We start from the raw sequence: 20,556 nt of genomic DNA on the forward strand, positions 1-20,556 counted from the left end.
GTCCGGGGTTGAGTCCTTGAAATGTCAACTGTGTGAGGTGCACTGGGGTGGGGTTTGGTAGGGTGGGAGTGTATAGGGAGAGTGGTGTGTGGTGTAGTTAGTGACCTTTGACCAATGACCTTGTTTTTCTACAATTTTATCATCAAAATGCCATAAAATTATGTGGAATCTTTGAAATTTTCTTTTTTTCAGCAAATTTGTATTGTAAATTTTTAAATTAGAAACAAAATATAAAATTTTGGTCCATTTCTTACGATCCATTTTTTCAAAATATTATACCAAATTCTTTCAAAATTTTTATATCCAATTACCCCTTTTTCAATTTGTTATACCCAATGACAAACAGGCTTCTACTAAGCAATGCCAGTAGGCAGATACATGTCACATTAAAGTTTAATGACCCCTCCCTCCCACCGAATGGACTCTGACCGAGTCCGGACTCGAGCCGGACTCGAGTCCGACTCAGCGTCTTATTTTTGTTGGACTCGGACTTGGCTCGGACTCGCACCCCGGACTTGGACTCGAGTCCGGACTCTGACACAAAAGGACTCGGACTTGGCTCGGACTCGGATACAACGGGACTCGGCTCGGCTCGGACTCGGACAAGCTGGACTCGGGTACAAGTCTGGTGTTAATATTGCTCTCCATGCTTCTAAAGTCTCTCTTTGGCGGTGATTTCACTGGTTCGACCAGGTAATTTGTATCCCAAATCAGCATACAGTGGTCGCTTGTGCCAAGGTGGGCTACAACTTGCACATCGTCAACCATATCTGGGTTTGAGGTTATCACCAGGTCGATCAAGGAATTCAGTCTAGTTGGCTTTGTAACATGTTGGGTCCATAAGTTGTCCAGGATAACATCCATGAAGGCTTCTGCTCTTCCTGATCCAGCTTGCATGATTTCCCAGTTAATTTCTCGGTAGTTATAGTCACCAATAATCATAATGTCTTTTTTCTCATCTTTGAGGTTCTTTAATACCTGGTTCAGGCTATCATTTTGCTCATTGGTGTTGTATTGACTCCTATACATGATCCCCAGTAGCATATCAGCTTCTGTGCTTGGACATGAGATGTCACACCATAATGCATCCTCATACTCTGCTAAAGCTGCATCTTCTCTCACCTGTACTTCTATACCATCCTTTGTATACAGTAGTATACCACCATGTCCTTTATATTGTCTGGTAGTCTGATAGCCAGGTATTTGAACCTCTGCATTTACAATGTCTTCATTTACAATGAAGCCATGTCTCTACAATGCCTACTATATCTGGATCTTCTTCTTTAATGTGATATCTCAAATTGTCTCTCTTATTTGTAATACTTTGTGCGTTGCAGAAGGTGCATTTTAACTTCTTTCTTGTGCCATCCGCTGGTTGGTTACTTTTCCTACCAGTCTTTGGATTTCTGGCTGTACTGGTTTTTTTTATTGGCTGCTGTTCGTTTCCTTGTCTCGCCAGGTTTTTGGCCATCAAAACAATGTCTGTCTGCATCCACTGGTCTGTTTTCTTTCCTTCCAGTCTCTTGGTATGCATCAACAATTTTTTCTTCAATGTCTGTCTGCAAATTCTCTTCAAGGTGATTTTCCTCTGAAGACTCTGGTTCTTGCAGGCCAGTAGAAGTTTGGTGCTTGGTGCTAATTTGTGCGCGATTTACATAGTTCTTGTCTTGTTGACCTACTGTTCTTCTTGTGAGGGAGGAGGTCTGGCTGTGACAATTTTCCCCCTCACTATCCTCAAGTTTTTTTCACCCTCCGCTTTACGCTGCCTGAGTTCTTGACATAGCTCTGCCTCTTTTTTCCTCTGTTCATACGTCAGAGCTGGTTTCAAGTACACATCGTTGTACACTTCATCGTTGTGCAGATTTTTGGCATTGGCAAGAGCAGTGTGCTTTGCCGTTTTGTTTTTCATTTGCACTTTTACGAGACCGCCTTTTTCAGTGGGTATTACATCAGTTTTCACTATGTCATTAGGACTTACTTCAAGCTTACTCTGAAAAAGTTCTTTGACGTTTTTCAACACAACTCTTGGCGAACTAGTACTGGTGATCTCTGGTAGATCACTGACTATGACATTCAGTTTTCTTTTATCTTGTTCAATGATTTCTTTCACTACCTTCTGCATGCTTTGGTCTTCATGGCCTACAGGAACTGTTGTACCATTGATTTCTATGGCTCTCAATCTACTGTTTATATCTTTTACTTCTTTCTCTAACTTCTCATGCTTCCTTCGTAAGTCAACCATTTCACCTACCAGCTTCTCTGCATACTTCCTAACACAACTTGCAATGCCATGGTAACTCGTGTGTGCCTTGCATACCATACTGTTTAATAACATTGAACAACTCATCTGATAAATCGCCACACTTCTGGTGATACCACGTCTTGCATATATTACATGCTACTGCACTGGGGCTTCCATACCCATCACTATAATCATCAATTTCTTCATCACACTTTCCACAAAAATGGACAGCATCTTCATCACTCTTATCTCTATTCTGCGTTGACAAAGGTTTTAAACCATGTTGTTGGCTTAGTGTAAACTTCAGTGGTGGCAAATTACCACTCGCACCATCTTCTGTGTCACTACCATTGTTTACATCATGGGACGCCATCTTGGAAACCTGACAAGCATGCATGGTAATTGAGCAAAAATGACAAGTGCTCTTATGCAAATATTATTAGGGTTTGGGGCCCCCTACCCATGCCACAACTACCTATGTCTAATTCTACAACTACTGGTACTTGCAAATCTTCAGCTTGGATGGTTTATCAACAAAGAAACTGCAAAATTTTCTTCGATTATCGGAGCAATCGCCAAACACACTCCATCTTGAATAGCACCCTCATAATAGTCTTCTTGTAACCAATCAGCAGGTAGTACTAATGGGGTTAAGCCTATTCATCACTACCACCATTTTACCATGTTGCTGATTGGCTCAATAAATCATAACAATGTTCTTGTACTGTTGTAACCAATCAGCACCAGGGAGTACTCATGGGGTTAAGCATATTCTGCCCTACCACCATTCATACCATGCTGCTGATTGGCTCATGAGATCATAATATTCTTCTTGTAACCAATCAGCAGGTAGTATTCATGTGAAAGCCTCTTCAGCCCTACCACCATTCTTACCATGTTGCTGATTGGCTCAATAAATCATAACAAATGTTTTTGGAACCAATTAGCATGGGGTTAAGCTTATGGTGTAAAGCTAATAGGCTTATGTTCTTTTTACAATCTACAGGTTAAACATAGGATAAAATACATGAAGATGACGCACAAGAAGTTATCAGACAGGGCCAAACAAGATCCCAGCTTTGATCCAACCAGAGAAATGCTCTGTTATGATGAGATTGGTGAGATTGTAAGCCGTAAGGTGTCGTTGCCTGCTCCTAAAGAGCCAGAAGTCAAGGACAAGGAGAGACCTGTTGTAAAGAAAGCTTCTTCAAAAGGTAAAGACTTGATCAAGATAAGAATAATTTAATTTAGACGCCAACACTACTTGTTTATTTCGCTTACCAGGAGAATTTTTGAGGTACTTTCTCATTGTCAGCAGATGTTGTTAGCTCTGATGGTTTTCCTGATCAGATGACGTCACACTAGTCATGGGAACCACACCAAAATTGTGATGTTGGAAAATTCCTGCTCCTGGTGTTACTGGGTTTGATCAGGTTGTGCCACACAGGATCTAATTCCAATCTTGTGTCTCAGTTCAATGGAGGGCAGTGCTTCTTGATCTGAATAGCTTCCAGTGCCCTTCTGGGGAAGTCTTCTGGGGAAGTTCCTCAAAAGTGCTCCCGCTAAGTAAAATAAACAAGTAGCGTTGAAGTCAAATTTAAATTATTCTGCATTTTATTACTACTACGTAGAAATGTGCAATTCTATGTTGCACAAGATAGATTTATATTTCGCTGTTTTTTTGTTGACTGTCATCTGGCAGGAACCTTAAATAAAAATTTAATTACATTAAACTTAACCCCATGAGAACTATCTGTCGATTGGTCAAAAAGAAGTTTTCATTATCAATTGGACCAATAAATTAGCAACATTGTTAGAATAATTTCACCACACAAAAAATTTGGGTGAATTATTTGCAAAGCTCCATTCTGATTGGTGATTAAAGTGAAGATATCATGTAATTGACCAATCAGAGGCAATGTTAGATCGACAGGTAGTGCTCAGAGGGTTAAAAGTGTTGTCAAGTGCAATGTCTAACTTAAAATTTGGACTATTCCAATTGAAATCCATTCAAGATGTTATCCAGCCACCTGTCCACCTGGCACTTTTGACAGGCAGTTTGTTCATAGGACAGGCAGATGCTAAACTCTAAAAATAAAGCTTGAAAAAGTTCTGTGAACTCAAAAACAAAACAAGTCAAGGCTATTCACCAATCCGCCAGCGCGACTGGTCGTATGAGGGCAGTACAACATCCGCCATTACTGCAGTGTTCCTGCTACCATACACAGCGGTTCACTATACGTGAACTTTGTCCATTATTTAGCCGTTTTCTGCGATATTTATGATACAGGGTGTCCCTGAAACTGTATCACTGGGAACTGATTTTTTGGGTACTTTAACGCATAAACCAAACATAACTAAATAATTGACGATGTTGAGGAACATATCACATTTTGAATTTTGACAATTGACCACTCCGTTTTTAAAATAAAACAATTTTACGTAACTACCTAATTTTCAATCCGTTCCCGGAGTCAATAGCTGTCAATGACAACAGACGCATCATGCAATGATAATGTGCAGTGATTAAGCCATCATAATTTAATAGTTCGTCTCAAAGCCCTTCCCAAGTGAAAAACCTAATACAGAATGCAGTTTTTTATTATTTTTTTTACTTCATTTTTTTGTATCTGTGGCAAGAATAGACCACCTTTTCATCTCTCAAGGAGGTTGCACTGTGGTCAAGATGAAGAAATTTCATTGAGATTCTTTAGGCTATTTTGATGTCTGAGGATGTCAGACGTGAGATTTTTGTGTGGTGGATCAAAAAAAAAAAAAACTGCGGAAAAAAACTGAAATTTACTCAATCCAGCGGGAATAACAAGAAAAAAAAACAGGTGATTTTACTAATGGGCATGGGGGTTTTGAGCTGAATCTGAATATAGATCATTGATTGATATTTGAATCTGTGAAAAAGCTTGAAAACGAGGGAGTGTCGTAGAATTCTTATATTACAAGAACGATATGGTCAATTGTCAAAATTTAAAAAAGTATATGATAGCTGATTTATTCCTCAACTACGCCAAGTATATAGTTATGTTTAGCTGTAGCGTTAAATTACTCAAACAATTAAGTTTCCGATGATACAGTTCTTTCAGGGACACGCTGTAATAAGGAGATCCGACGAAAGAGGGGATCTGGCAGAACTTGTGCAGTTAAAGGTTGCTCCAATAATAATAGAAAAAACAAAAATGGAAGGAAACAGTGTGCACAGAACATGGACCGCTTACTCAGGAGGAGTGTCCATGTTTACAACCGTACGGACTGCATCGTTTTCCAGGCAGGCCAGAAGACGCTGAAAAGAAACGCCAGTGGGTCATAAACCTGAACCTGACGTCATTCAATCCTATGGCTCAAAATGTGGTAAGTTATCATATTTATCAAAAACTTGTTTAGGATTGTCAATGTTGGTAAAATTCTGAAGAAAATGGTGCAAAATGGGATGTAAACAAACGCATTCACTATGATGACTAATCAATAGCTCCTATTTAGTGCAGCCTGCATGATGAATGTTAGACTCCAACACAATCTGTTCTGTGGGGCTTGGGAATGTGGGCGAGTTCGATCTAAAGATTGTGGTTTTGTAAGAGACTAGTCAAAAGTGCCATGGAGCTTTATGTTTTATTAAGCTCCATGAAAAGTGCTAGAAGCTCTTTGCGGTAGCTTTATAACGCTCTGTACAAGTCATTAATAATCATGTCACCATGACCTACGGTGCAGTGTACAGTGGGTGGATAATTGCGCTTTCTTAATTATATATTTGTTTTGGTTAGATTAAATTTTACATTGTGTTTTTCTTCCAATATTCACATACCTGATGTGATTTTTGCAAATGGATGTAGCACTTTTTTCATATTTTGTCGCTATTTTAACATACTGTCGTACGGCCCCACATCATTCCATAAACCATTTAACAACAATTCAGGGACTTTGCTGCGACAAGAGCGCACACCCTAGACATTCCACAAATAAACTTCGCAACCAGGATCAACTCCCCGAGTTTCGTACGAGATTGTACTAGGCACCACCAGGGTTCAAACCCGCAACCTTTCGCACCATAGTCGAACGCCTTATCGATTGAGCTAACTGTACATTTGGATCGTTCAACATAGTATGAGGGCCATACTGTATCCAGTTTTTTTTCGATATTGGGCACTATTAGGATGAGCAGTAAAAGTGAAGTGCTTCAGTACATTTTGTATTCAACATAGTCAGATAGTTTGCGGGTCCTATTGTATCCAGTGCTTGATGTAAAGTATGCACAAAGAGTAACGCAGCTGTCATAAATACTTCTATAGCTTCAGAACTGATAATTGTTTTCGTAATATTTCAACATAGAAAGAAGGATGATTTATTTACTCACATTTTGATACCCCATTTGTCCAATGTCGTTAAGTATTAACATCACAGTAGTGCTTTTAAAGAAATGATACGAATTTAAAAGTTGCAGTTTACCCGGGCAGTTTACAGCAATCAATGGTCATTGCGCAAGCATTGTGGCACATAAAACCCGTGATTATCATCGCGCTGACTTGAAATCAATACAAATAGCCGCAACTTTTAAATTCGGATATTTTTCGTTAAAAACACTGCTGTGTTGTTAATTTTGAACAAAATTGGACAAATGTGGTATCAAAATGCGCGTGCATTAATCATCCTTGTTGCTATGTTGAAATATTGTGAACACAATTATTACTTCTGAAGCTATAGGCTTATTTATAACAGCTGCGTTAGAAACTTTCAAAAGTTACGAATGAAACTATATATATTCACAAAGTTTTGAGACCTAAATGTAATTAGTTAATGAGATATGGCACTAATTAGTGTGATACGACATGGTTTTTATGTACCCCCGAAAACTTTGTTCTTTGTTTTACAGTCGTATTATGATACGTCGCCATAGGCCACCGCATAACTGCAGTTGCCTATTGTTGCCTATTTTGACATACTGTCGTATCTCAAATCAAATTGTGTATGTTTTGGCATACTGTCGTATGAGTTTGTAGATTAATTACTTCTAATAGTGAATGAATAAAAAGTTAGTACTATGTTGAGAACAAAGACGGATATATTATTGATTATATTCTTTGATAATGATAAACATATTTTTCATGTTCGCAGGTATGTGGCATACATTTTCCAGAGGGCAGACCGACAGATAAGCATCCATACCCAGTACTACATTTGGAAAACGAAGCCCCGGTAAGTAAAAAGCCATTGTATGCCAATAAATGTGAAAAACCAAAAAACTTGTTACAAGAAGAGGAAATTTGGTTTTGATCGCCAAGTAAATTAAAAGATGGATAGATCCAGATTAAAAGATGGATAGATCCAGAAAATTCGACAATTAGAAAACAAAAGTGAGTTCATATTAAAAGTAAAAAATGTGCTACATTTTATTCTGCCTAACAGTAGAACTATCTTCACTTTCATGGACCAATTTTGCGGTTGAATTAATTAAACGATAACAGCAACAAATGAATTTAACAGTACAAGCAGCATTTTGAGTCAAGTAATTAGACGATTTAAATAATTTTCCTTCAAATTTTATTTTCTTTATGCAGAAAGAACTCTCATCTGGTCGAGCCCCTCCAAAGAAATGGTGTCCAGTGCAAACGAAAGACAGCGCTACCAGCAGTGCAATCCGCGTAAAGTTTTCTCCAACATCAGACCACACTTACACACTTGCATAACCAAGGCTGCCCGCCCCCATAAATCTGTGGTAACTCAGATCTTCTGTCGATATCTGCATATGACCTGGATGACAAGGATTGCAAGTTCTTCACCGGACTCAGCTTGGCTATGTTTTGGAATCTTCTGGCTGCACTTCTTACCTTTTCTCCGCAACGACCCAAATTTAAACTTGCCTTTAGTGACCAGCTGTTACTGGTTCTAATGAGACTTATTGAGACTAATGTTTACAAATTTGGGGAAGCGTTTTTCGGTGTCAAGGACTACGGCATGGGACATTTTTAGTACACGGATCTCGGTAATGGCAGACTTTATGCAGAAATATGTGGTATTATGGCTGTCTGGAGACACTTAAACTTTGTATCTACAGATGAGTTGACTTCTGATGTCAATGCCTGGCAGTATCACAATTTCCATTGTTTTTTGCCTGGCAATATGCGCGTGCATCATATTTTGTTCAGGGCTCGTGTTTTTAAAACTCCCGCCACATCACAATGAGGCTATTGAACAGTGTAGTGGTTGTGTGGTGTTCACTCAAGCATAACGATATACCAGTCCCTTGCCTTTGTTGATAAACATTGAGGTCAACTCATCTATAGGACAAGACCTAAAAGTTTCACAACAAATTACCCAAGAGCCACATGCATCATCGACTGTACTGAGATCTTTGTGCAGCAACCTAAGAATTTAAAGCAAAGATCCCAGGCTTTTTCAAATTACAAACATCACAACACATACAAGTCACTTTATTGTATTTCCTCATCAGGTTATGTGATGTTTGTCTCGAAGCTGTTTGGTGGGCGTGCCAGTGACATTTTTAAAACTCACAGCTCAGGTTTCACTGGCCAGTTGCTTCCCGGAGATGAAGTTTTAGCCGATCAAGGGTTTACTATTGATGACATATTGCCCCATGGTGTTAAACTGGCTATATCAGCATTTACAAGAGGCCTCAAACAACTCCCTGAAGAAGCTGTGACCAAAAAAACACAAAGACTTGCTAATATCAGGATTCATATTGAAAGAGCGATAAGAAGACTGAAATGTTACATAATTCTGAGCAATAATATTCCTGGGAATGTAAAAAATGTGGACAAAATTCATTTGGTGTGTGCAGGTCTGTGCAACTTACAGCCCCTTTTGATTCGTGAAGATGAGGTTGAAGATATGAAAGTAGATGAGGACAATGATGACACAGAGGATGGACAGATATACCGTAAAAACTCAGTTAGCATGGTATGTGCTTACTATTGAGCACTTTTGTAAGCATGAAATTGTACCAAAGTCTGGCGCTTTACCAACTGAGCTAGTGGGGTTGAGACACACATTTGTAGCTTTACTTGTTCATATAACTATGTGTATCGATGATTTGCTCAAAATGGATGAAGTTTGATCAAAGGGTTTGATTTGATTTGTTTATATTTATTTATTTATTTATTTTTTAATCTGTGCCACTCGGGAAGCCGTGGCGTGCGCGCCGCTATTTGCGTACCCCTGATCTAGGGGTTAAGCTTCGCACAGTTGTTTTGAAACCATTTGGTATATTAAATTTGCATGGTAACAGATCCTTAAAGAGTACTTCTTGGATCTATGTTATTGCAATGTTGGCATATGTTGTAAAATTTGTGAATACATGTAGCCTATGGGGATGCCAGATCATGAAATACCCTTTTAGGTTTAAAAATAATGATTACTGTAAATTTCATATGAAACCAATTACCAAAGTGAGTTGTTGTAGGGCTTGATATTTGTCAGTTTGCACCATTCAGGCCTAAAAAAAAGTTTGATTGGCATTTCCTGACGACCCTAAAAATAGGCACAACTCTAAACTTTTCTTATTTTTTGTAAAAAAGAAAAAAGAAAGAAAAAAGTTCCAAAGCCTTTATCAATGGCAAATTACAGCTTAAATATTGTTTGTAAAAAAACAAATGCAGACCGACCCTAATTTTTTGTATGTTGCACCAATCAAACAATTTTTTTACGCCTTACATAAGTTTATTTTAGTCCTTGTAATTTCATATGTCCATACACAACCTTTGTTAAATTAAATTAATTAAATTGCTTGATTGCTGAGTCTGAGTGTTGCTTTTATTTTATGCATTTTAAAGTTTTGTATCAATGTTTTAAGCTTATATCATTTCTTCAAAGAAGTTTTTAAATTTCTGTCTAATTATTTCACCCCTGAAAACAGCTGATTTTGTGAACAGCTGATCAATGCATGTAAACAAAACATTACAATCACTTTAAACTGAGTGACAAACAACCAGGATGTTGGGAAACTCCCAATTTCTCTTGGGTACACCCCGTCAGTCCGAAACCCTGTCAGTCTGAACCCCATCAGTCCGAACCACTGCTAGTCCGAATTTTAAGCTTACCTAACGCTAACCCTAATCCTAACCCTAAACCTAAATCTAACCCTAACCCTAAACCTAATTAAGCCTAGCCCTAACACTAACCCTAACATGAAGCCTAAAAATACGGACTAGCGTTGGTTTGGACTGACAGTGTTTGGACTGACGGGGAGACCCCTTTTTCTTGACAGGTGTCCTGCGGCATGCGGTGTGCATCAAGGAACTTGAGAAAAAGGAGTACCAAAAACAACTGATTTTTACGAACCAATACTCAAACAATATTGACCGGTTAATACTGGGATTGCTAGCACATATTTTGATAAAAGTTTTCAACATTGATCTTGAAAAATACAGGATTTATATGGGATTTTAAGTCACGGATTATAAACTTTCCAAGTTTAAGAGGAAATTATTGCTTGTGCAATCGGAAATCGTCCGTGGTTGTAACAGGAGATGCCAGACATAACCGGGCAAGTTTGGCATTGTTCCAATCCAAGAACAATAAACCTGATAAGCTAATGAATCTTTATCATTTGTTTTCTTGGATATAAATATCACATGATTTAAAGTTTTGCTCATTGCAAGTAAAGGAAAGTCATGACTTGGACCAGATACGAGGACAAACAACAGATACACTTCACATCTCAACAAAACTTCGGCATTTTTTGCATTGACAGATGTTAAAATATTTACGTACCCTCATCAGGAATATTGGGCCACTGTTGAACATCATCTTCTCACATGTCCATGATTGAATCTTGATGAAATATTATAAGATAAAAATGGAAGTTAAAAATTAGTTAAAATTGTCACTTGTTGTACTGCCGTGTACAGTAATCAGCTGCTTGTCAGTTTTAAATACCCTGCAGGAACACCGCAGTAATGGCGTCATCGGTAGAGGGCCAAATACATGATTTGGCAGGCGGATTGGTGTATAGCAATAGCTATTTGAACTGACTGAACCCCCAGAAGGGCAGAGGTCTAGTTTATGATTGATTTCAGTGTTAAATTTGTTGTAAATGACGGGCACTTGTTACATCCTAGCTGAGACCCTGAATCAATACACCTCCTATGGATGACCTTAATCTCCTAGGTGTAGATTTCAAATAATGTCACCACCCATTCCAGTAAATTCACACACCGTGTGTGGAAGATTAATCATACATACTGTGTACAATTGAATACCTGAGTGGAAGAAGGGCCCAACTCCATCAAAACTGTTTTTGAGATATTAAGAAAAAACTTAATATTAGGAAAAGTTTTATAGGCAGAATGTTTTCACCTTCAGGGGACCTTTAATACATGAGCATACAATATTACATACATTCAAAATTATATATGATGTTTCCCTGGCAACGGTACAGGTCTTAATACGATCTGGAGTTGGGCCCTTCTTCCACTAATATACTGCAAGTGCCAGTTCTGTAAGCAGATGTGTTATAAATAGCTACAGAAATTTGGTAATTATCCATTAATTGCACAAGTAAAAGCATGTAATATGTTAGCAAGAAAGTTTATTATAGTAAAAAGCAGATTTCATGGATGAACAAAATTCCACTTTATCCCAATATATGTGGAAGAAGGGCCCAAGTCCATGGAGTTTGGCCTTTCTTCCATGAAAACCATGATTAAGTGTACGTGGAAGACTATTTAGAGAGTGGATTTTGGCTCATATTTCACACACAAGGAAGAACAGTCTGCTGGCAATAAAATGCTGGGTCTAACTCATTTTTGTAAAAAAAAATGGAGTTGGGCCCTTCTTCCACTCAGGTATTCAATTGTACACATGAACTTCTATTGCACCCTGTACATGTATGCCAGTGGAAGCCTATTACTGCAAATAGGCACCAAGTGCACAATCGTGTATGTCTTCCAGTGCAGTGCACCGTCACAAGGCTGAATGTCACTTTTCACAATCTAAGATGCCAGCACCCACTGCAGCACTTTGCGGGAGGACAGGTAAATAATTTCCCTTTTAAATTTTGTATGAAATAATGTTGTGAACAAGCTAAATTCTAGTCAGGGTATTAGTATAAGACCTGTAGAAGACATGGAACACTATTTTTGATAAAATGTACCCAAAATGTTTGTGTACAGTTGTACACAGTGTGATTAATCTTATCAATATATGCGAGTTATTTAGTACATTTGTAAATCGTTTAATTTGTAAGTCCAATATATGCAAGTTATGTAGTACATTTGTAAATCGTTTAATTTGTAAATCTTTTTTTAATACTTCCATTCAGTTTATGATTTGTTTTGGATACATTTTGTGGTAAATCTGTAGGCCTGTTATTACAGAGATAGTCAGGAGTAACTGGCCGGTGGTGCACCCGAAAATTGATCGTGTAGGGTGGGGTAACAAATTGTTCTCAACAATCTAAGGTATTTTTCTTTTCCTTTCTCCTTTATTTTTTTCAGGGCGAAGGCCAACTTTGGAGGAAGTCTTAGATAACTTAGATAACTCGGATATTGACTTGTCTGACTCTGAAACCGAGAGTGATGAAGAAAAACCCTACGAACCCAATAATGATGATCAAGACAATTCCGGGGATGAAAATGACTCCAATGATGATGTTGGCATTGATGATGAAAGTGACAAACTAGGCCCCAGTACATCAACAGCAACAAAACAACAGCAGCCTGAAATCAAGTGGCGTGCAAACAGAAACAAGTTTGAACCTAATGCAACCTGGACTGGGAACTTTCATTTAGGAGACCCACTGGAAACTCCTGTGAAATATTTCTCCAAGTATTTCAAACCAGAGATTTTTCAAACATTTGCAGAGGAGACAAATAGGTACTATTTTCAGCAGAAAGGTAGAAACTTACGGACTACTGCAGATGAAATACGAAAGTTCTTTGGTGTTTCAATTATAATGGCAAATTTGCACTTTCCACGCATTCGGATGTTTTGGCATCGGGCGACTAGGATTGACAGGATCGTTGATGCGATGCAAGTGAATAGGTATTTCCAGCTCCGCAAAAATGTGCACATCAATGCTGCTCGAGAACCTGATACTCAAAATCAGAACAAATTCTGGAAGATGCAGCCTGTTATGGATGCAGTCCGGAATCGCTGCCTGGAGCTACCTCGTGAAGAGTATACCGCTGTAGATGAGCAAATGATACCATTTACAGGGCGAGTTCCAGCTAAGCAGTTCATCAAGAATAATCCCAATCCTGTTGGAATCAAGAGCTTTGTCATCTGTGGTAGCTCTGGAAGGGCTCTGGACTTTGAATTGTTTCAAGGGAAAGGGACAGGAATTCCTGAAGAAACAAAGCATCTGGGACTTGGTGCATCGGTGGTGTTACGACTAACTGAAAGCATACCAAGACAAATGAATTACAAAGTTTGTTTCGATAACTACTTCACCGGTATGCCACTCGTCAGAGAACTGAAAACAAAAGGAATTCAAGTCCTTGGAGTTGACAAAGTAAATCGGCTGAAAGGGTGTGAACTAAAATCGGACAAAGACTTGAAAAAGGAGGGACACATGGGGGGTGTTGACAAGCTTGATTTTCTTATTTCACTCTACAGAATGAAGGCCAAAACCAAGAAGTGGCCAGTTACAGTAATATTTCACTTCATTGATCTTGCTTTGGTCAACTCCTGGCTTGAGTATCGTGATATTGAGCGTGCAAATGGTAGTCCCAGAGCATGCATCCTTGATCTGTTAGGATATCGAAATGAAGTAGCCGATGTCCTCCTAAGAGCAGATTTGGATGCCCCACCTCCTGATCCCAGACCAGTTGGTAGGCCCAGAAGTTCGTCTCCAACTCCCCAAGCCCCAGACCAAGCAGGTCCTCCACACAAGAGAGCAAAACCAGCTGAACGGCCTGTACAAGATGTGCGATATGATGGATACAGACATTTCCCAGCGTGTATTAAAGAGCTTGGCCAGCGATGTAAATATGAAGGATGTAAAAGCCGTAGCCGAGTCAAGTGTGTCAAGTGTGAGGTCTTTCTCTGTCTCTCCAAAGATAAGAACTGTTTCTTAGCATTTCATACCAAATAAATGACAGTTAAGAGCCTACAGATACTAATTTATGAAGACAACAGATAAAAGAAATAAAGGGTTAAAGTTTGTTGTTTTAAACATTTCCAAGTGTGTATTAAAGAGCTTGGCCAGCGATGTAAATATGTAGGATGCAAAAGCCGTAGCCGGGTCATGTGTGAGGTCTTCCTCTGTCTCTCCAAAGACAAGAACTGTTTCTTAGCATCTCATACCAAATAAATGACACTAACATCTGAAGACAACAGAAAGAATAAATAAAGGATTAAAGTTTGTTGCTTATTTTCATTACTAAGTCATAATTTTGTACCATTGTAGTCTTTAAAAACATTGTAAATGTCGTCACTTAGTCACAATGTGTACAATTGAATACCTGAGTGGAAGAAGGGCCCAACTGCATCAAAACTGTTTTTGAGATATAAAGAAAAAACTAACTAGATATATTGCATCCTTAAAAGGCTGCGAAGTCTAGCCGTGACCTTGAAATGACCTCTGATGACCTTGAAATGACCTTCAACACGTTTTGCATCATATCCACATAACATATACTAATTTTCATTCAAATTGAACAAACTTTGCTATTTGACCCCTTTTGACCTTTGGTTGACCTCTGGTGACCTTGAAATGACCTCAACAATATTTAGCATCATATCAAGATCACATATACTAATTTTCATTTAAATTGGACAAACTTTAGAATTTTACCCCTTTTGACCCCAAAACAGACCCCTCCTCCATGTTTAAGCCAAATCTGATTACAATCTTATATGAACATAATGCTAGAGCCCTTTTGGCATTATTCTTATGATCACAGCACTTAATATGCAGAAAATATTGAATTTTAAAGTGATTTTCAGTAATCAACAATTTTTGTCCCTGTATGACCTTGAACTCAAAATCTGTGAGGACCCCATAGACACCAGATAATGTCAATGAATATGTGTCAGTCGCATCTCCGCACCATAGAATCTGTAGGAAAAGAAGCATTTTGAAGGTATTTGGTTATGTACCGAAATACCCCCTTAATGACCTTTGACCCCAAATCTGTGAGGACCCCATAGGCCCGGCTATAGCCAAGGTCAATGTATATAAATCTCATTACTGTACCACGTAATCTGTAGGAGAAGAAGCATTTTTGGTAAAATCACATTTTTAGCCAAAACTACTCATCGTTGACGTTTGACCCCAAATGGGTCATGTCAAATTTAAAGGCTGGGGTAGTGGAGCTTGTGCCCAAGTTTGGTCATAATCGGTCAAATAATGAAGGAGCTAGAGCAAATTAGGTTAAATGTTGACAGAAGAAGAAGAAGAAGAAAGAAATCGCCCAAAAACAGGAGTCTAGCCGCCGCTCGGCTAGACTAAATATTTCGAAAAGTTTTGTAGGCAGAATGTTTTCACCTTCAGTGGACCTTCAATACATGAACATACAATAGTACATACATTCCAAATTATATATGATGTTTCCATGGCAACGGTACATGTCTTAATACGATCTGGAGTTGGGCCTTCTTCCACTAATATACTGCAAGTATCAGTTCCGTAGGCAGATATGTTATGAATAGCTGCATAAATTTGGTAATTATACATTAATTGCACAAGTAGAAGCATGTAATATGATAGCAAGAAAGTTTATTGTAGTGAAAAGCAGATTTCATGGATGAACAAAATTCCTCTTTAACCCAATATTTGTGGAAGAAGGGCCCAACTCCATGGAGTTGGGCCTTTCTTCCATGAAAACCATGATTAAGTGTACATGGAAGATTATTTAGAGAGTGGATTTTTGCTCATCTTTCACACATAAGGAAGAACAGTCTGCTGGCAATAAAATGCTGGGTCTAACTGAATTTTGTAAAAAATTGGAGTTGGGCCCTTCTTCCACTCAGGTATTCAATTGTACACAGGCCCTAATTTGCATAATTTATGAGGTAATTATTTTTCTATAATTTGTTTACAAATCAGTATCCAAAATGGTTATGGGCATGATAAGCATAAAATTTTTTTGCTTGAGCCATGTTCCTTCGTGTCCGAAGGGGTTAAAGGCTCCGGCAGTCACAACATTTAGGCCTCATATGATAGAAAGTTAATTATCAAGCACAAATCACATGAGTTTGTTTCGAATTAAACCATTTGATTTGTGCTTGATAATTGTTTTTCTAACATATATAAGGCATAATGTTGTGATTGCCAGAGTCATCCTTTAACTAAAGTCAAGTCTTTCATATGGGGTGTATCATGGATTTCAACTGGAATAGCCTGTTGCGTCAAAATTATGCTAATTTTAGTTGTCCTGATGGTATTTCGCTGAACTTAAAAGATCAAGAAACATTTCTGGCACTGGCATGTTTTCATGTTACACATAGAAAGAGAACCGGTTAGTAAACCAAGTTTTCTGGCATTGATTAGTTTATTCTCTCATTATTCAGGGTAACAACTTCAGGGATTCTTTTTAGAAGGAATTCTGGTGGGTTTTTTCTGAGGGCTTTTCAGTCAGTGGCGGCACCAGGAATTTTTTTTTTGGGGGGCAAAGTGATTTTTTTTTGGGGGGGGCAGAATCAACAAATTGCCGCAAAAAGTGAAAATTCCTGCAATTTGGTTTTTTTACTGGGGGGCAAGTGTTCTTACTGGAGGAATTTGCCCATGCCCCCCTGGTGCCACCACTGTTTTTAGTTGGACTATCCAAACAATATCCCATCATGCAATGTGGCTTTACACATACTCTGTATAATGGTGACACCACCTGTACCTGGAGATCACCTGAATCAGTTTGCATTGTGGGATATGGTGCAATCAGTCCACTACTTTTCTAGGTCACTAAGGCACCAGAAACAAATTTGTTTGATATTTGGATCGACCGTTGATGCAGCTTTGATGCTTGTTATGCTAAAACGTACAAGGTACTAGATATTGTTTTTTTTTTGTTATGTTTTTTTTATTGTAGCATTCGGGTTTGAATTGGTCCTCATCAAAATTCATATAAAGCAGATTTACCTAAATGAAAGTTGATTCTGGTAAATGTTCAAAATTTACACAGTAGATAATGTGCAAAAATGTAATTAATGATTCACCCGTAATTCTTCGATAAGAGTTAACATTAAATAACAAAATTCCCACAACTTATTTCAAGAAGAACCCTACCAGAGCAGTTCTTCTGGGGTGAACCAAACCTGTCTGGTAATCAAATTAATCAGAGACAAGGTTATGAATTTGACAGGTGCTAATTGATGCAATAACATTTAAACATCAATTAGCACCTGTCAAATTCAGAGATAACCTTTTCACTGATTAATTTGATAACCAGGCAGGTTTAGTTCACTCCAGAAGAACTGCTACGGTGGGGCTTGCTCTTTATGGAAAATGTAATGTTTGTGGAACATCAGAATTACAACATGAGATTTCTTTTTGTTATACAGCTCAACACCAACGGTTGATGACCTGGACCGATAATGAAATTAGGATGTTGTTGTCAATATGGAAAGAACCTATGGTAGCAGAGAAGATTGCTGCTAAGAATAATGAGGTATGTACACATGTGTGAACCGTATATTTAATGTACGGCAGCAGACATGCCTCACAAATGCACTGTGCATGTGATGCAGACCTCCTTGAACCAAGTCCCCCCACCCATTACAGAGAGGTCCAGTTTAATTGGGAAATGTTATGTGTGTGTCCGTCCTCAATTTGCCGACAAATACATGCATGAAGGAGAGAGTGCAGTAGAGAGTATAAAAGAGTAAAGAAAAGGAGCGGCTAATAAAGTGGTACAACTCTGGAATACCTGGCACACCCTGGGTTTTAGGGTTAGGTTAGGGTAATAATTAGGGATACGATTAGGGTTAGGGTTATAATTAGGGTGGGTTAGGGTTAGGGTTATTATTAGGGTGCTTAAAGATTACGGTTATACTTGTGTGCAGGGTAAACCAGAAAACACACACATGCCAAGGAAGTCCACTGTTTTAAGATCTATTCCAGAGGGTGCTATACACCCTTGGAGAGGTTTTAGCCCATAGGTCCCCCCATTCTTCAAGGTGTAATGTCAGGTGCACAGTGTGGCAATTAAAGGAAGGTGACAAGTATTTTTATTAATGGTAACATCATGATCCTGTAATAAACTGATATCAAATGGAAGATCCTATTTTTCACATTAACATATTGAAGTGTATTTCCGAAGATATCATCAAAAAACTGTTGAATTAGTCTCAGATGTGGCATACAGAGATAGAGAGATCAATTTCTAACAAAATTGAAAGAAAATGGAAATAGCAAATACCATACCATTGGGCTATTATAGTTGAAATCCATACACCCCCTATGGAAGACATGACCATAATCTTCCACACAGGGAGTGTGAATTTAAAATGGGGTTACTAAATGGGTGATTCCATTTGAAATCTAATTCTAAACCTCCGGTGTGGGAGATTAAGGTCATATCTTCCATAGGGGGTGTATGGATTTCAACTGGAATAGCCCAACAGGAAATCGTCATTGGGCAGGAAAAACCTTTGTGGCCCCTAACATATTTAAAACAAAACTGCCAACAGGTTACATAGGAGGTTATACTTTAAACATGTTCAGGGGCCAATGACACATAGGTGTTTTTTCCTGCCCAACGATGAAAAATTGCTTCTAAACATTTTGTTGATAGGTCTATCGAGACATAGCCATTCGACTCAACGACATCTGGGGGATGATAGGCAGAAAAGTGGATGCTAAACAAGTCAAACAAAAAGTCCTCATACTGAAGAAGAGTTATTACAGGCAGACTTACGAGTCCAAAGATGCAGCCAAAGGTGGAGGGGATTCTGGCGTTGTAAAACAAACCAATCCTGCCCTCAGATGGCCCTATTATAACGATGTTGATGAGATTTTAAGGAGAGTACCAGAGTCACAGACAGAGTCCGATGTGGTCGAGGAGGAATTGGAAGAAGAGGATACAAGCCCTCGAGAGAAGAGAAGTGAGTTCTAAATGTGGATGTACAGTAGATTATTGATGGTGTTGTACAGCATGACTTGGATAATATGGATACCCCAAAGTGTACTGACTGGGGGCCCAGGATAATATGGATACCCCAAAGTGTTCTGACTGGGGGAGGATAATATGGATATCCCAAAGTGTACTAACTGGGGGCCAGGATAATATGGATATCCCAAAGTGTACTAACTGGGGGCCCAGGATAATATGGATACCCCAAAGTGTACTGACTGGGGGCCAGAATAATATGGATACCCCAAAGTGTTCTGTCTGGGGTCCCAGGATAATATGGATACCCTGAAGTGTTCTGTCTGGGGTCCCAGGATAATATGGATATCCCAAAGTGTACTAACTGGGGGCCAGGATAATATGGAAACCCCAAAGTGTTCTGTCTGGGGTCCCAGGATAATAAGGATAACCCAAAGTGTACTGACGGGGGCCAGGGTAATTTGGATACCCCAAAGTGTACTGACTGGGGCCAGGGTAATATGGATACCCCAAAGTGTACTGACTGGGGGGCAGGATAATATGGATACCCCAAAGTGTACTGACTGGGGGCAGGGTAATATGCATACCCCAAAGTGTACTGACTGGGGGGGCAGGATAATATGGATACCCCAAAGTGTACTGACTGGGGGTCAGGATAATATGGATACCCCAAAGTGTACTGACTGGGGGTAGTATAATATGGATACCCCAAAGTACTGACTGGAGGGGCAAGTTAATATAGATACCCCAAAGTGTACTTACTTGGGGCCAGGATAATATGGATACCACAAAGTGTACTGACTGGGGGATAGAATAATATGGATACCCCAAAGTGTACTATTGTAAGTAAGTTGCAAACATCAGCAGGTACTATTAATACTGCATATATCTCATGTTATATCTGATTGTGAGAAATAACTGATGAATTTATTTTTAATTATTGTTTTGGGGTTTTTTTTCCAGCCAATTATCCCAAAAATAGAGCAAAAAATTGGACCACCAAAGAAGTGCGGCACCTGTTATCCATCTGGAAAGAGCCCAAAATCGCTCATAAAGTCGGCGAAGTGACCACCAAACCTAAGAGAGTGTTTTGGGTGATAGCCAACCGAATCAACAAATATTGGGGTGATAGTAAAGAACATAGGAATGAAAATCAAGTCAAGTTCAAAGTCAAGGACTTGAAATTGACATACAAGTAAGAAATTAGGGGTCAGGGTACTTAGGCCGTATAAAATAAATGTTTTGGTTTCCGCCCCCCCCCCCTCCTCAATTTCTGGGATCTTTCTGATTTTTTTTTAAACA

At 38.8% G+C, this 20,556-nt stretch overlaps 2 protein-coding genes across 2 annotated transcripts in view; both read left to right on the plus strand.

Moving 5' to 3' along the window:
* The window catches only part of LOC140156496 (uncharacterized), a 53,572-nt gene that overhangs the window by 15,323 nt on the left and 17,693 nt on the right, over nucleotides 1-20,556 (plus strand). The window contains exons 5-8 of the mRNA XM_072179442.1: nucleotides 3,249-3,456; nucleotides 17,708-17,814; nucleotides 18,940-19,249; nucleotides 20,218-20,449. Coding sequence (XP_072035543.1) covers nucleotides 3,249-3,456; nucleotides 17,708-17,814; nucleotides 18,940-19,249; nucleotides 20,218-20,449 — 857 coding nt within the window. The remainder of the gene's footprint in view (nucleotides 1-3,248; nucleotides 3,457-17,707; nucleotides 17,815-18,939; nucleotides 19,250-20,217; nucleotides 20,450-20,556) is intronic.
* LOC140167988 (piggyBac transposable element-derived protein 3-like) lies at nucleotides 12,204-14,599 on the plus strand. The gene is made up of 2 exons (XM_072191300.1): nucleotides 12,204-12,240; nucleotides 12,703-14,599. The coding sequence occupies exons 1-2, from the start codon at nucleotides 12,204-12,206 to the stop codon at nucleotides 14,298-14,300; spliced, it is 1,635 nt and encodes a 544-aa protein (XP_072047401.1). The 3' UTR covers nucleotides 14,301-14,599.

This window comes from Amphiura filiformis, chromosome 1 (assembly GCF_039555335.1).
Source record: "Amphiura filiformis chromosome 1, Afil_fr2py, whole genome shotgun sequence".
NCBI lineage: Eukaryota > Metazoa > Echinodermata > Ophiuroidea > Amphilepidida > Amphiuridae > Amphiura > Amphiura filiformis.

What these genes read in the sequence shown, in the direction of transcription:
- LOC140167988 (XM_072191300.1), top strand. Translation starts at nt 12,204, where the DNA reads ATGCCAGCACCCACTGCAGCACTTTGCGGGAGGACAG. An exon ending in AGCACTTTGCGGGAGGACAG is followed by an intron (nt 12,241 to 12,702) that starts GTAAATAATTTC and finishes TATTTTTTTCAG; the next exon opens with GGCGAAGGCCAACTTTGGAG.